The sequence below is a fragment of the Pelophylax lessonae genome (assembly GCF_965119305.1).
Source record: "Pelophylax lessonae genome assembly, chromosome: 9".
Taxonomy (NCBI): Eukaryota; Metazoa; Chordata; class Amphibia; order Anura; family Ranidae; genus Pelophylax; species Pelophylax lessonae.
The window spans coordinates 137986449-138003470 of record NC_138776.1 but is presented as its reverse complement, the minus strand read 5'-3'; the positions used below and the strand labels follow the sequence as shown (position 1 = coordinate 138003470).

General features: G+C 44.3%; 1 protein-coding gene across 7 annotated transcripts in view; it reads left to right on the top strand.

Moving 5' to 3' along the window:
• The window catches only part of PPP3CB (protein phosphatase 3 catalytic subunit beta), a 169070-nt gene that overhangs the window by 90922 nt on the left and 61126 nt on the right, over positions 1–17022 (top strand). For all 7 annotated transcript variants that reach the window (XM_082268064.1, XM_082268060.1, XM_082268066.1 and 4 more), the window contains exons 6-8: positions 2369–2508; positions 2588–2665; positions 4676–4770. In XM_082268064.1, coding sequence (XP_082124190.1) covers positions 2369–2508; positions 2588–2665; positions 4676–4770 — 313 coding nt within the window. The remainder of the gene's footprint in view (positions 1–2368; positions 2509–2587; positions 2666–4675; positions 4771–17022) is intronic.

Sequence of the window (17022 nt, the reverse complement as noted above, 5' to 3'; positions counted from 1 at the left end):
TGCATGCGGGTGCTAGGCCTGATGATATCTATCTTTGAGGCAGTTCCGTTTGCACAGTTCCACACAAGATTTCTGCAAAAGGAGATTCTGGTGCAATGGAACAAGGATCCTCAGTTTCTGGACAATCTGATACTGTTGATCCGGAGCACGAGGAGGTCCCTTGTTTGGTGGCACTTCTTCAGAGAAAATAATTTCTTCCCCTGTACTGGAGAGTTGCTACCACAGATGCCAGCCTATCTGGCGTCTGTGTTATCTGATAATACGCCTTTCCTCCTCTCAAGCTTCTGTTGAGACTCCTGCGCAGGATCGAGGCAGAAGGGATTCTGGTCATCCTAGTGGCTCCAGACTGGCCTCACCGGTCTTGGTATGCCCATCTGGTACGGCTGGTCTCTGATTCTCCTTGGAGACATCCTCTCAGGGAAGATCTTCTGTCCCAAGGACCGATCCTCCATCCTGCTTTACAGTCGCTGGCTTTGAGAAGCCAGGTGCTGAAGGATAGAGGGTTGTCTGAATTGGTGATTCTTACACTTTTAAAAGCTAGAAAACGACTTCCAGGAAGATTTACCATCATACTTGGAAAACGTACGTTGCGTGGGGTGAATACCTATGGGTTCACCCTTGCTCCTTTTCGATGACTTGGATCTTGGCTTTCCTCCAGCGAGGGGTCAAGCAGCTTCTAGCCTTGAGTACCATCAAGGGCCTGGTCTCGGCCTTGTCCCCTTTCTTTCAATGTCCGTTGGCCACTCACACCTTGGTGCGTACCTTTCTACAGGGAGTGAGACACTTGGTTCCCCTGGTGCGGTCTCCATTGCTGCCTTGGGACCTCAATTTGGTGTTGTCAGTTCTTCAGAAACCTCCCTTTGAAAATATTCAGGAGCATCCCCTGCTTACCTTGTCCCAGAAAGTGGCCATTTTGGTGGCTATTACTTCTGCGCGCAGGGTGCCTGAGCTGGCGGCGCTGTCTTGTGGTTCACAGGGATAAGGTGGTTTTTCGCCCATGTCCGTCGTTCCTTCCAAAGGTCGTCTGATTTTCATCTAAATGAAGACATTGTGTTGCCCTCCCTGTGTCTCAAGCCTAAGCATCCTAAGGAAGTTGCCTTGCATTCCCTGGATATGGTTCAGGCAATAAGGGTGTACCTGGCAGCTACGGAGAGTCGTTTAGGTAGTCAGACTCACTATTTATTCTCACGGATGGACCTCGCAAGGGGCTGAATGCTTCTGCTGCGACCATTTCCAGATGAATCGGACAGTCTGTAGTTCAGGCTTATTCTATTAAGGGTCAGGTTCCTCCTTTCCCTGTCGAGGTGCACTCTACTTGGGCGTTTGGTGCTTCCTGGGCCTTCCGTCGTCAGGCATCAGTGTTGCAGGCTTGCAAGACGGCCACCTGGTTGTCTGTGCAGTGTGCACACATTCACAAAGTTTTATAAAGTGGATGTGTTGGCGTCTGCGGATGCTTCTTTTGGCCGCAAAGTTTTGCAGGCTGTGGTTTAGAGGACTTGTCTCCTTTTGAGGGTGTGTTTTTCAGGCGCGCTCCAGTTAACAGTTGAGCTCCCAAGTTACCTGGGTGGCTATGTTTAGCCTTGGGGAAGTTTGTTTTCTGCTGTTCCCACCCCTCATGTTTGACACTGCTTTGGGATGTCCCTACGATCATGAAGATGAAGAACTGTGTCAGTCAATGAACGAAAGAGAAAATGGGATTTTTGCCTTACCATAAAATCCATTTCTCTGATGTTCATTGACTGATACAGCACTCGCCCCTCTTTGGAGTTTTTTTTTTTTTCTTCTGACACAGCTTGTTACACAACTAAATACCTATAGCAGGAAGTGGGAGTATACTCCCAGGGACTGCCCCTTAGGCATGCTCAAGCTTTTTTCTCTGCCTAGTGTCCTACTCCTGTAGGCCGCAGTATAACCCTTCGGTCATGATAAGAGCTTTGTCTGTCAATGAACATCAGAGAAATGGATTTTATGGTAAGATAAAAATCAATTTTTTTTTTTTAATGATCATTTGATGGTTAGGTTAGTAGAATGCAGATGTGGTTACTGTGATCAATTAGCCTTACAATTCAGTTCTATTTACATATATCGAAGATTGAGCATTCGATGTGAACTCCACTGCCAGTGTAAATAATGTTGCTTTGTATTGGGCATTAACCTGTATAAACAACTTTTTCACCCAGCAAATAGTTTATGGAGATGTTATGTTCACCAATTTAAACTATTTTTTTCAAGCTTTTAAAATTCTTATTTTCAATAATACCACCAGAATTTCTTTTCATTGGTATGCCAGTGATGCGATAAGCTGTTGCAAAGTTATTTTATTATAGTCTCTGTGAGTGCTAACCTACTTGGTTTGTCTTAATTGCAGTTAGACAGGTTTAAAGAACCTCCGGCATTTGGCCCTATGTGTGATTTGTTATGGTCTGATCCCTCTGAAGATTTTGGTAATGAGAAATCACAAGAACATTTCAGTCACAATACGGTTAGAGGATGCTCTTACTTCTACAGGTATGTGAACTTTCTTATTCTGTAATAGCTACATATTGCTATTATTGTTTCGTGCTGACATCTTTGTGTTTCCTTGCAGTTACCCAGCTGTTTGTGAATTTTTGCTGACTAACAATCTGCTGTCAATCATCAGAGCACATGAAGCACAAGATGCAGGGTAAGTCATTTTGCAGGATGTCCTGTTGGCTGAACTGTATCTGTTTAACCACTTGCCGCCAAATCATGTACCTGGTACGTCATTTGACTTCAAAGTGGTTTTATCAGAGTGATGCTTGCAGCTGCAGGGTATCCCCACGGTACCGTTTTTTAGAGACGACGGGCAGCTCTCTTGTAATAATCACCGGATCGGCTAACCTGCTAGTACGCAAAGGCGAACACGTGCGGTATCGCTGCGGACGTTGGATCATGGGCAATAATTCTAACACTAGACCTCTGTACATCTAAAGTGGTAACCTGTAAAGACTTTTAAAGCCTATGGATAGTAATATTTATGCTGTTTGTCCACGTTGTGTGGCGTGACATCATCTTTTATATTTTACAAAAAATCGGGTTATGTATATATTGTGTGTTTTTTTGCATTAAAATAAAAAAAAAAGTGTGTTTCTCTTTCATTCATTGACGGACACGGCTCCTTATCTTCATAACCATTGAGTTGAATTGCCGCCTACAGGAGTTGAAAACTAGGCAGAAAAAGAATCCGCTTACGCCTATGGGCAGTCCCAGGGGTATACTCCCTCTCCGTCAGGGGGTGGTATAACACAATGGTTATGAAGATTAGGAGCTGTGTCCGTCAATGAACATCAGAGAAATGGATTTTATGGTAAGTCAAAAATCCCATTTTTTTTTTCTTCAAAAATTGGGTTTGAAAAACCACTGTGCAAATACAGTGCGACATAAAAAATTGCAAAACCCACATATTTATTCTCTGACCTCCTGCTTAAAAAATATGTAATGTTTGGGGATTCTAACTAATTTTCTAGCAAAAAAGAAAAAAAGATATTCACATGTAAACAGAAAGTTTTTGGAAATGCTTGGTCTTCGAGTGGTTAAAAAAAAAAGTTAATGTAGCTGTACTAATGTATCTTGTTAATCTAGTAGTAATGTCCTCCCATCCTGCTGTCCAGCTGTAATGGTGCTGGAACAGAGGAGAAATTTTGGAGCAATGAATATCTCCCATCTGACCTTGTGCACTCGAAAGGAATTGCAAATGGTCAAAGGGTGAAAAAGGAGAGGAAAAAACAAACAAAAAAAAAAAAAGCCTCCTTTGGCTGCCCATCTTACACTTCTTGGGTCTGTCAGCATAGAAGTGTTTAAAGTAATGTGTGTCTGATACTCCGGAAAGTTATCAAGCTCCTGGACCACTGAAAAAACAGTGCTTGCTACCACACAATATGAGCCTACAGTTATGTCATGTCAGACAAGACAGGTGGGCAGTACAAACCTGGCTTTCCTTCTTTAGCCACATGCACGCTGTAATCTTTTTGGTACGGTTTCTCCTACTAGAGTTTAGAAGCATTTTTGCATTCGCATGTCTGCAGTTAATGCATGCTAGTGGCCAGAATGTTAACTTATTCCGGCCTTTGGAGTGTGATAGCGCACATTAAGGCTCCTAGCTTTAATGTTTGTGTTTAGGCTCTTTTGAGCATTTTGTTTATGGTTAAAAGCTTCTCTCTTAGAAGCGACTTTGAGGGTGGGGGGTTTTCTGCCTCTAAACTCCTGTAAATGCCTATAGTGTGCATGGACATGTAAATGGCCAATATGTAAAGACATTTAGAGGCAGAAGAAAAAAAAGCTCAAACTATCAAAGTAGCTTTTTTTTTTTGCTCAAGTGTGCATGAGGCTTTACTCAGTAACTCCCTCCCCATGCTCCATAGATGTCATGTCATGACATTCCTTTGTGGTAATAAAGAGAGCAGGGTTGTGTCATTGGCTGCTCAGATTGCTATTGCATGAGGTTCTATACAAAGCAGCCATAGGCATATTCTTTGCTTCCCTACAAGGGCTGCTGATAGGGGCACTAGCAGTAGACTGATACTGGCTTGGATTTAAAGGGTAAGACAATGTCAGATATATCTTTGGCATGAGAAAAGTAAACATGACTTTAAAATTGGCTACAATTTTGATCTTTGTTTCATTATATCTATTTCTTTCTTTTTCTTTCCTGCAGCTACCGAATGTACAGAAAAAGTCAAACAACGGGGTTTCCATCTTTAATAACCATATTTTCAGCACCCAATTACTTAGATGTCTACAATAATAAAGGTGTGATTTGGTCAATTTCTAAAAGATTTTGTAGGTTGTAAACGAATAAAGAGACGCTATGATTTTATATTCCTAAGGTTTTAGATTTTGTTAAACCAAGGCTCGAAAAACCCCTGGCGCCAGGTCCCATTAGCGACTAGAATCAGCGGCCTGGCGCCTGTGCTACACTGCGGCAGGTGTCCTCTCCCCATTCCAGACATCCCAAGTCTCCCGCATGCGGGCTGTGGCTCCCTGACACTTGCAAGTGCCGTGCGATATCCCGGCTCTGGGCTGTCAGCTGTCAGAACGGAGCAGATGCTTCATGTATAGTTTCGGCTCCGTCCTGTCACAGGCAGAGTGATATCAAATCTCTCCTGTGAGAGGAGAGATACAGATACAGGAAGCATCGGCTCTGCATGCTTCCTCCAGCGCCGCTCCTCATACTCTGTTGATATCTCTCAGATTAGCCAGCAGTACCTGCCAGCAGTAAGTCACATGTGCTAGTAGTGCAACTAGCCCCCAGCACATAATTGTAAATATCCCAGCATGTGCAGTGTTTCTGACTCCTACCACCATTATCTCTTCAAATCACTGAAGTGGTTAGAGTATTTCTTTAATATATCTCTGAAGAAGTAGACCACCTGTATACTGATTGCATTTCATTTGATCATCCTCCAGTTGTGTTAAATGGTTGGTTGGCGCATGGAGTGCCACCTCCCTGAAATTGTTTTTTGCAGGTTGGGATGCCTGCCATGTGGCCCCCGTCCACGGGTGTGCGGACTAAGATGCCGCCCCGTAATTGAGGCTGCGTCTTTGAGGCCTGCTGGAGCGAGACCGCTTGCATTGGGGAACTGGCAAAGAGCATGCAGCAGCTAGATACCTTTTAGGATCCTTCTATTTGATTGAAACTCTGAACAAGGACAACAGCAGGAAGGTGGTGTATAGGTCTCTACATTAACTCATTCAGTTGTGGGTGTTAAATATAGCTGGATCTATTGAGCGCTGTAAACTGGCTTTGTCATCAAATCTTATAAAGACCGCCTGGAAAGCAAATGGAAAATAAATCAGATGATCATCTGGAATTACATAATATTCAAATTAAACATTCCATATTTATATGACTTAAAGTTTTTTTTAATGCAGAAATTCACTGTAGAAGCCTGTGCTACATACAGATAGTACTGATCTTTTTTGGGTGCTGCTCGGGTGACTTGCCATTTGGATGTACACAGAAGGTCACTCTCTCAACATCTCCACCCATTCAGAGAGTGTATATTTTTCAATGTGGCAGAGCGGATGGGCAAATGCCATGGGGATTTTTACCTTGCCAAATCGGAGAATATTTTGTATACCATAAAGAAAATATCAGTTGTTCGCTGAAAGGTGGAGGTGCCTAATGAAGAACCATCTGTGTTCAATTTTCAGATAGCAAGTCGCTTGGGAAGAAACTAGCATTGACCACTACAGTGAATTTTTACATCTCCAGCAGCCTATAAAGAATTAGGTGTAACCAAGCTAGCCCAATGTAGGATTAAAAAAATTATTTCTGGAGTTTAGTTGTAAACCTTTGGGGTTATACTGTTGTCTACAGGAGGATTGAAAACTGGCATACAAAAGAACTTTAGGTCAGCCCAGATTAACCTCTCCTACTACTTGCATGCCTCAGATTTTAGTAGTGTCCTAGGAGGATTAATGTCTTTTCTTCAGGTTTACTGTGTTACCAGCTAACCTATTTTCTTGCTTGTCCATTGAGTGGCACAAGAATTCAAATACTGTTGGCCAATACTTCGCCTACAGGAGGATTGGACATAACCAGCCCGCGATAAACCCTCTTACGCCACTGTTTTACTAGTGACCTACAGGATGGATATCTTCTTCGTCTCTGCTGAGAAAGTCTTATCTGCTTTTACTGGCCCTTTTTATTTCTCCTCAATAAGCAATTGAGCTGGTCTAAGCAGCAGCTATCCAGGTTGGTGCTGTATCCGCTTTGGAGACTGCTGGTAAAAGTTATCTGTGAATGCTTTCCAGGTCTAGGGTCAAAAGACAGCTTCAGATGTGAGCCAGTCTGTGATGACTCTGTTGGACCGAAGCTCTGGGAACAACCTACTGTAGTGCCACTGCGTGCCTTCAAAATTCCCATCACTGTTGGTTTCTTCAGTGGTAAGTTAAGAGTATAGCATCATGCTGCTTGGAAAAACACCATGCGGAATGTTAGCATCTTGCTTGTTCCTATTGCCCTCCTACAGTGACTTGGCTGGTGACCTCCTTTTGCCTGCCTCATCAGCAATAGCTGCCTTGGTTTGTAGGTTATCTTGAGGCCTTGCCTTGCACCCTGGACCCAGTTGCTCCTCAGCCACTTGGTTGGAGCTTGTCTATGCATAGACACAGAACGGTCCGACTGTTTTGGTGGTCTCAATGCATGCTCTCCTATGGGTTCCAGGGGCATCTATTCGGTATCCTCTCAGGGAACAAACTCCTACAATCTTGATTTAATTTACCTTATAATTGGTTCTCCTTCAGCTCTGTCAGGGGATTCTCCCATACAGCTTCCCCTGTGACTCTGAGATCTGAATATAGTTCTCTGTGCTTCAAAGATCACTGTATAAACCTATAAGAGACATGCCCAGAAAGTCTTTCAGGTTTTTTTTTTTTTTTTTCTTTTAATCTGAACAACATAGTGTTGGTGCCCGGGGCTTCCTTCTTGCATAAAGTAGTTTCTGCCATTCATGTCAGCCAGTACATTGTTCATCTGCCCCACTGTTTAATTCCAGCTCATCCAAAGGAACGTTCCAACCTCTGTTGTCTAGATGTGATTTCGAAGGACCGATTGCCTTTTTGTATTCCTTGGATGACCATCTTCCAAGCCTATTGTCTCAAGGATCGGGTTTCAACCTTTCCTGTCAAGATCTGCTCTACTAGATCTTTAAGTGCTTCTGGGCTTTTGGACATCAGATAGCTGTTTCTTAGATTGGCAGGGCTGCCACCTGGTGTTTTCTTCACACATTCTCTAAACTCAGATAAGGCCATAAGGTGGACGTTTCAGCCTCATCTGATTTCAGCCCCAGACATATGGTCCTTCAGGCAGCTCTTTGAACTGCAGTCAGTCTACAGTTCTGTTGGGTTTTTCTTGTGCCTGTTTAGCATTTGTTTGCTGAGTTGCCCACCCGCTTAGTTTGATTACTTTTAGATCCAAAGGTTAAAGAATTCCTGTGTCTTGTAATGGACAAGAAAGAAGATTTTTTGTACCTCCCCCGTAAAATTATTTTCTTGGAGTCAGTTGAGAGACACAGGTCCCACTCCCTACTCTAGTCGCTGGAGGCATTCTGCCAGTGAGAGGGGTTATCTTGGATTGGCTTAGTCTTTTTGTTTGCCAATGTCCAATCTTTCTTTAGGCTGCAGTATAGACACCAAGAAAATAATTTACAGTGGATACAAGCATTCTATTTATTTGTACATTTTTATCCCTGACTATAATAAATATATGTATGCAGAATAAATATGTATTATCTTGTAGCTTCCACTATTATCGAGCATGACATATTAATACAGTAAGAGCCTTTAACAAAACTAGAATTTATGCCAGGTTTGCTTCATTCTGATGTGCTAAGCAGGGTGTACCAAGTGAAACAATTTTTTTTTTAAACGGTTGATTTTCCCCCTTAATGACCAGGCCATATTTTGCAATTCGGCACTCCGTTATTTTAGTGGACAATTGCACGGTCGTGCGACTCTGTACCCAAATAAAATTGATGTCCTTTTTTTTCCCCACAAATGGGCCTTTCTTTTGGTGGTATTTGATCACCTGTGCGATTTTCATTTTTTGCGCTATAAACAAAAAAAGAGCGACAATTTTAAAAAAAATATATGTATATATTTTTCACTTTCTGCTATATAACATTTAAAAAAAAAAAAAAATTAAAAATCAAAAGTTTTTTTTTTCATTTTAGGCCAATTGTTTTCTGCTACATATTTTTGGTAAAAAAAAAAAAAAAATCACAATACGCATATTTTGATTGCTTTACGGGAAGATTTGTCTTTTTTTTTTTTTTTACTGGTTATGGCGGCGATCTGCCATTTTTCGCGGAACTGCGACATTGCGGCGGATAGATTGGACCCGTAACTGACATTTTTGACCCTTTTGGGGGGACCAGTGACATTATTCATGTATTCTGCTACATATTTTTGGTAAAAAAAAAATCCCAAAAACGTATTTTAATTGGTTTGCACAAAAGTTATGGCGTTTTTTACAAACTACGGGATAGATTTTTGGACTTTTTATTTATTTATTTATTCTTTTATAAGTAATGGTGGCGATCTGCCATTTTTAGTGGGACTGCGACATTGCAGCGGAGAGATCGGACCCCTAACTGACATTTTTGACACTTTTTTCAGTGACGCTAATACAGTAATCAGTGCTAAAAATATGCACTGTTACTGTAATAATGACACTGGCAGGGAAGGGGTTAACGTGAGTGATCAAGGGGTTAAATGTGAGCCTAGGGGAGTGATTCTAACCGTGGGGGGCGTGGCTTGTGAAATGATCATAGAGACCTGTGATCCTATATAGAAGGATCACATGGGCTCTGTGATCATTCCAGGGAGAAGAACGGTCAGCTGTGTTTACAACAGCTGACCGTTCTTCTCTCTCAGCGGGGAGCGATCGCAGGTGTCAGGCGGCATCCGGAGCCGCCTGCCCCATGCATCGGCTTCCCCGCTTCCGAGTGGTGGCAGGGGCGCTGCCTGTGCGTGCCAATGTAGGTCTATGTCAGTTCGCGCAGGGGGGGCGCACTGCCACAGTAAAAAGGCAGCAGGCAGGTTCGGAAGCGGTTAAGGTCGCATGCAAAAAAATTATATAATAAACGCATGAAAGTTGACTTAGTGGTACATACGCTGCAAGTCTCCCAGAACATATTACACTGAAAGAATAAATAGAATCAAGACTCCTAAACCGTATAACTTTACCATATTTCCTGATTCGCATATAACCAAAAATATACATATATGTATAAAAAAAATGAACAAACACCCACTAAACAAACCCAAGAAACATACCAGACTGAAGCCCCCCCAAATCCCTCTTGAATTCAATATTTAGTAATACTTTATATCAAACCGATGCTGAAGGAAGAGGACCAGGGGAACCCCACAGAGTATCCTGTTGCCCCAACTGTTCCCATGCGCCTAAGATATTCAAATCCTTTCATGTTCTATTTATGGGTTTTCAGCCACTGTGTCAGAAGAATCTACCCATCTATACCATATTTTCTTAAATTTCTTTGGGCACCCTCCAGCCTCATATGTCATCTCATACAGTGTGATAGCAAAGCTAACTCGTTTTCTGACATAAAAATATAGGAGCCTCAAGAAGAGCTTAATTGCCGTATCCATCGTTTCATCTTCCAAAACCCCTAAAAAACACACTAGAGGACTGCTTATGTTTGGCAAATCAAAGGTATCGGAGATAAATTCGGTAAATTTTGACCATAAGGGTCTAAACTGGAGACACTCCAACACCATGTGTATAAATGATCTCTTGCCGGTTTGACATTCATGACACTGATCTGTATCCCTTTCCCCATTTTAAAGAGGCACTGTGGTATATAATACATCTGCTGGAAATAACTTATCTGGATCATTTTGTCCCTGGAGGGCATAACTGTGCCTACATAACTATCAAGGACCTCAACCCATAGTTTCTCCATCAGATCAGGCACTACATCTAGCCACCGTTCTCGTGCTTTATGACATTGCCTATTTCTCTTACGTCCTCTGACAGACGCAGCCTCTTCCATGTTTCATCACTATTGGGGTAATGGCGCCCTCTGCAGGAGCAGGCTAGGTAGTGAAACTTCATTAAAAAAGCTTTAACCAGACACACCTTTGGGGCTGTCCCTCTAGACATTATGCAGAGCTTACTAATCCGTTTTCTTGCTGCCTAGCTCAGGAGTAGGACCTAGGATACCAGGCTGGGACTCCGGTCTCAGTTTTTTGTTTTTTTCTTTGAAAAATGCTTTTTATTTTCATCACTCACTATCGCTAGCTAGTCAGGGGGATCCTCTTGGAGAACTACAAGTTACAGCCGGGCTGGGCTTCGCACTGGATAATCTAAATCCTTATGGTACCCCAGCCTGACCTACGAGCGTTCGCAGGTGTGGTCAGCCCAGGCCTCGCCATGATGGTGCCCCAAAGGATCGGGACGAGCCTGCGGAGAAACTCTTCGCCAGGACGCATCAACCTGGAACGCCCTGTGTTGCAGCGTCCCCTCTTGGCTGACGGCACCTCCACTCAGGAGGCGCGCTGTCGGAACGGTGCCCGCGGTCCATGGTATGGTGAGTGATGCTACCCCCCATGTCTCTGGGACAGTCCTGGGGGGGGGGGGTGATGTGGGCCCACTCCTGGGGATGTCAGAGCTACGGTCTCTGTGAGGTCCCCCCTGGCCGGGGATCCTGCCTCCCTGCTCCTTATGGGGGCGCTCTAGCGGCATCCACTGCATTGGGGGGGGGGGGTGTATGGGCTGCTACCTTGTCCTGGGGGTCTTCCTGTAGTAGATTCCCGCAGTGACCAGGGTTTGTGGGCTCCTGATTGTCGGCGCCGTTTTCGCCAACCATTTTGGGTGAGGGCAAGCCTGGCTGCATCAGTTTAAGGGCAGCGGCCATTTTTTGTGCATGTGCTTTTGGCGCAGTTTTCGGCGCCATCTTGGATGTGGAAAAGCTGCATTGTGAGGGCAGCGGCCATTTTCCCTATGTTTCCCCTATACTTTCTATTGGCACCATGTTTGTGTAGCTCAGGGAGCTTTCAGCCTCTAGTGATTTTGGTCACTTCCTCCAGCCATCTTTCACTTGCTGCAGATGAAGCGTGGAGAGCGGTTTGTCTTCTCTCGGGTACTGTATGGGGATTTAATGGTCTTTTGGGCATTTTTCCTTAGAGACATTTGCTTTGTCAGTTATCTGATTACATTAAAGGGGTCTCCGGCGGCAGCGCGAGATCATGGTGCGGACCGCAATTGCCGATTTAAAGGGCCAGAGTTCCTTTTTTTGTATTTCTGCCAAAATGGAGTCCCAGAGTGACAGTTTCCGCACTGATCTTGTTTGTGCATCCGGGACATCCGGATTACCTTCCCTGGCTTCTTTATCTGCAGCCATTGAAACTTTGGCGTCCAAAGTTGATCTTGTCATGTCAAAAGTTCATGTTCAAAAACGGGGTCCTTCCTTCAAGGATCACCGGGGGCTTTTTCGTGCCTCTGGGGCGCAGGAAAAAGGTAAACCGTTCAGAGCCACTGGAGAGAGCATGAGACGGCTTGGCCTAATGAGTCTGAGCATAGCCAGTCCGGTTCAAAGGACAATTCATCCTCCGCATGAAGGGACACCCTAACCTCCTTTGTGGGTGGGGACAGTCTGCGTTGCCTTCCAGAACCCTGGGCGTCTCTGGTTCAGGACTCATGGGTTCACAAACTAATTAGTTCAGGGTTCAAGCCCGTATTTCGGTCTCGCCCAGCAGACAGGTTCTTTCCACCATGTCTCCGTTTATCTTCGGGATCGTTTGTGGGCTCCCAGGGAGGCGGTGCGGGCTCCGCTTGCGCAGGGAGCGGTGGAGCCATTTCCTCAGCAGGAAAGGCTTTGGGGTACCCTGAGGCTTCACCTAGGTGTGACCAGGGTGTTAGCCTTGTTCCCACTGGGGGGATTGCGATCCTCGGGTATCTGGACGAATTCCTGTTGAGAGACCCTGTTGGGCGATCCGTCGATCTTCCTTTCCGATCCATGTCCTGGAGTTCAGGGCGATCAAACTCTGCCTGCTACTTGGACGCATCGGCTGCACGGCCTCCCGGTTCGGATGCAGTCCGACATTGCCACGGCTGTGGCTTACATTGATCATCAAGGGGGCACCTGGAGTGCCTGGGGGGCCAAGGAAGTCGCCGGGATTCTGATTTGGGCTGAGGCGCACGTTCCAGCTATCTCTGCTGTTCATATTCTGGGAGTGGAGAACTGACAGGCGGACTTTGATTCGTCAGTCCTTGGATCAGGGGGAATGGTCCCTGCATTCGGAGGTGTTTCAACTCCTGTGTGCCTGGTGGGGGACTCCGGACGTTGATTTGTTCGCTTCTCGTCTCAACAGATAGGTGGAAAGGTTAGTGGCCAGGGCTCGTGATCCTCTAGCAGACGCCGTGGACGCGTTTGTGGTGCCTTGGCTGATTTATGCCTTTCCCCCCGATTCAACTGTTGTGCAGGTTTCTCCACAGGTTGGCGTTGGAACGGGTATAAGGGTTTCTGGTGGTCCCAGATTGGCCTCGTCGGTCTTGGTACACAGACCTTGTAAAGATGGTCCTCGAGCCTCCCTGGGAGCTACCTCTGAGAGAAGATCTGCTGTCTCAAGGGCCGATCTTCCACCCTGCTTTACGGTCTCTGGCTTTAACGGCCTGGCGGTTGAAGGCTAGGTGTTGAGAGACAGTGGTCTCTCCGATGCTGTTATTCCTACCTTGCTGAGAGCTCGGTAGGCTACCTCCCAGGATGATTTGTAATCGTACCTGGAAGGCGTTCATTGCCTGGTGGGAGTCACAAGGGTTGCATCCTCGCTCCTTTTCAATGGCGAGGGTCCTGGCTTTCCTGCAGAAAGGTGTGGAGCGACGTTTGTCGTTGGGCACTATTAATGGTCTTGTGTTGGCCTTGGCCATTTTCTTCCAGCGTCCCTTGGCGACTAATTCCCTGATTCGCACTTTTATTCAAGGGGGTGCGTCTTTTGGCTCCTCTGCGGAGGGCTCCTTTGCCTCCGTGGGATTGGAATATATTTTTTGTCTGTTTTGCAACGACCTCCCTTTGATAATATCAGAGAACTATCTCTGCCTGTGTTGTCCCAGAAAGTTGCTTTTCTGGTGGTATCACCTCTGCTCGCAGAGTGTCTGAATTGGCGGCTCTGTCCTGCTGTTCGCCTTATCTGGTTGTTCATAGGGATAAGGTTGTTCTGCGACCCAATCAGTTCTTTCACCCTAAGGTGCTGTCTGCCACCTCAATGAAGATGTTTTGCCTTCGCTTTGTGCGAAGCCCAAGCATCCCAAGGGATTTGTCTTGCATTCGCTGGATGTGGTTCGGGGGATTGGGATTTACCCGTTGGCCTGGGAATCCTTTAGGAAGTCTGATTCCCTGTTTGTCCTCCCTGAGGGACCTCGGAAGGGTTTGGCTGCGTCCGCTGCCACCTTTTCTTGATGGATCAGACTGACTATTGTTCAGGCCTATTCCCGTGAGGGTCAGGTGCCTCCTTTCCCTGTGAGGGCACATTCTACTAGAGCCGTGAGTGCCTCTTGGGCTTTTTCGCCATCAGGCTTCTATGGCTCAGGTGTGTAAATCGGCGACCTGGTCGTCTGTGCACACTTTTTTCCAAAATTCTACACTATTGATGTGATGGCATCCTCGGATGCTTCCTTTGGCCCGCCTCAAATGATGAGCGTATTTCACTCCATAATGTGTCCACTGAGGCCCGTTGGGTATCTTAAAGAATTCCCCTAAATTAGCATTAAACTTGAGTGGTGCATTGGGAGATATAGACAGGGCGGTATCATTCACCTGCTTCAAACATATCTTCAGAATCCTTTTGGAGCCTGCCAATACCTCCATACCCCTTTCTGAAGGCACTTCTCTATAAAATAAATTTTACCAATGCTTCATATGATGTAGTCACAGCTGCTTCAACAGCCATGGCTGCACTATTCAACTGAGAGAACATTCTCCAATGTTCATATACCAACTGGTAAGCAAGGTAGTACATACACAAATCCAGTAAAACTAAACCGCCCCTAATCACTGGAAGCTGTAATATTTCAAGTGACACCATGGGAGGTTTAGATCCCCATAAAAATAAATAGTAAGCAATGAATTGACAAAGTAAACCTTTTTCTTAAGGATATAGACCGGAGCATTGGATAAAATATACAGTACTGCATAGTAACTTTGGAAAATAAATGTATTCTCCCCAATAAAGTTAAAGGAAGATCTTTCTATTGTTGAGCCTTTTCTTTAAATGTAGTAATAATAGGCCACAAATTATTATTCATATACAGTATGAATCTACCGGAAGTTGAACAGTGACTCCAAGATACTTAAATGTATCTGATACCACTAACGGACATCCGGAAATGGGCCTCAGAGTCTGTAGGCCATCTAACGGGAACAGTGTTGATTTGGCCCAGGTTATTCTAAACCCTGTGTAATCGCTAAATTTCTGAATAAGCGAAAATGCCATAGTAAATCCTTCAGGTATAGTAGCAGATCATCTGCATATAAGAAGACAGATTCCTCCAACTCCTCTATACGGAGGCCATGAACTCTGTCGTCCTCTCTCAGCTTCACAGCCAGGGGCTCAATAGCCAGTGCAAATAGAAGGGGCGACAGAGGCCAACCCTGCCTGGTCCCCTTATGTATAGTAAATTAATCCAAGATAAGCCCATGAAGTCTAATGTTAGCCCTAGGCTCACAATATTAAAGCTTCACTCAGAAAATAAACCCAAGATCCAAAGCCCAATTTAACCAACATTTGTAAAAGATACACCCATTCCACAGAATCAATGGCTTTTTTTTGTATCTAATGATATAAATACCCTACTGTCTGCATTGTCATGTGTAACTTGTAAATTAACAACTTCAGCCCCAGGCTTTTTTTTTGCAATACGGCACTGCATTACTTTAACTAACAATTGTGTAGTCATGTGACGCTGTATCCAAAAAAATAGATGTCCTTTTTACCCCACCAATAGAGCTTTCTTTTGGTGGTATTTGATCGCCCCTGCGATTTTTATTTTTTGCGCTATAAACAAAAAAAGCCGAGCGTTTTGAAAAAAAAAAAAATATATATTTTTTACTTTAAAACATATTCAATAAAAAATGTAAGTAAATCTCATTTTTTCATCATCTTAGGCTAATATGTATTCTACTACATATTTTTGGTAAAAAACAATCCCAATAAGCGTATATTGATTGGTTTGCGCAAAAGTCTACAAACGATGGGATATTTTTATGTAATTTTTATTGTTTTTTTATTAGTAATGGCAGTGATCAGCGATTTTTAGCGGGACTGTGACATTGCAGCTGACAAATCTGACACTAAGTGACACTTTTTGGGAACTATTGACACTAATACAGTAATCAGTGCTAAAAATATGTAATGTCACTATACTAATGACAGTGGCAGGAAAGGGGTTAACATCAGGGGCGATCCAAGGGTAAAATGTATTTCCCAGGAGTGCTTTGTAACTGTGTGGGGGGGTGCTTTGACTGAGGGAAGACAGAGATTTGTGTCTCTGCTTAGCAGAAACGCAAAACATACAGGACCCACTGATTGGCTCCCGCTGTGTCCAGTCACAGTGGGAGTGAGTTGCCGGCAGCACTCCTGCGCACGCCCCAGACTCCTTGCACAAAATCATGTACAGGTACAGGATTTAACACAGGAGGGCCGCCCTGCCACAGTATATCTGTGTAGTGCTGTCCAGAAGAGGTTAATATAAACGCCTGAGATTAATATGTGCACATCTACCCAGCATAAAGCCAGTCTGATCTGACCCCATTGGCAACTGTTTGCAACCACCATGCCATCAACTTCGCAAATGGTTTAATGTTAGTGTTACTTAAGGAAATGGAACAATATGATTTGCAATCCAGCGGATCTTTCCCTGGTTTGGGGAGCAGAACTATCAGAGCCTCCCGCATAGATGCTGGTAACACCCCTTCCTTTCTGAATAGATTAAAAACCCATAAGAGATTAGGTACCAGCACTTCTCCATATGTCTTATACCATTCTGTTGAATACCCGTCTAGATATGTGGGTTTATGGGGCTTAAAGGAAGCAATTGCCATTTCTACCTCTTCCCTAGTTATAGCTTGTTCTAGTCCCTCAATCTCTTCACTGGACAGGGTGGGAAGTGTGATAGATGCTAAATAGTCAATCAGAGCATCATCTGTGACCCCTGCCTTAGACTGATACAAAGAACTATAGAAATGTCCAAATGTCGACAGAATTTCCAGCGACTCTTCAACTAAGAGCCATTGAGGATTACAAATTCCTAGTATCGGAATGGGAGGTATAAGGGGGTCACGCTAGAAATACTAAGATGACGATTTTTGTCTCCAAACTGAAAGTGACACAATTTTAATTTGTATTTGGAGATTTCCATTTTAATGGAAAGCTATCTATTCATGAGCTAGTTATTAGCAGAGAAGACCTTATAAGGACATAATCTGCATGGAGTTGGAATATTTTATGTCCCAGGAACATTTTTGACAGATGAGATTA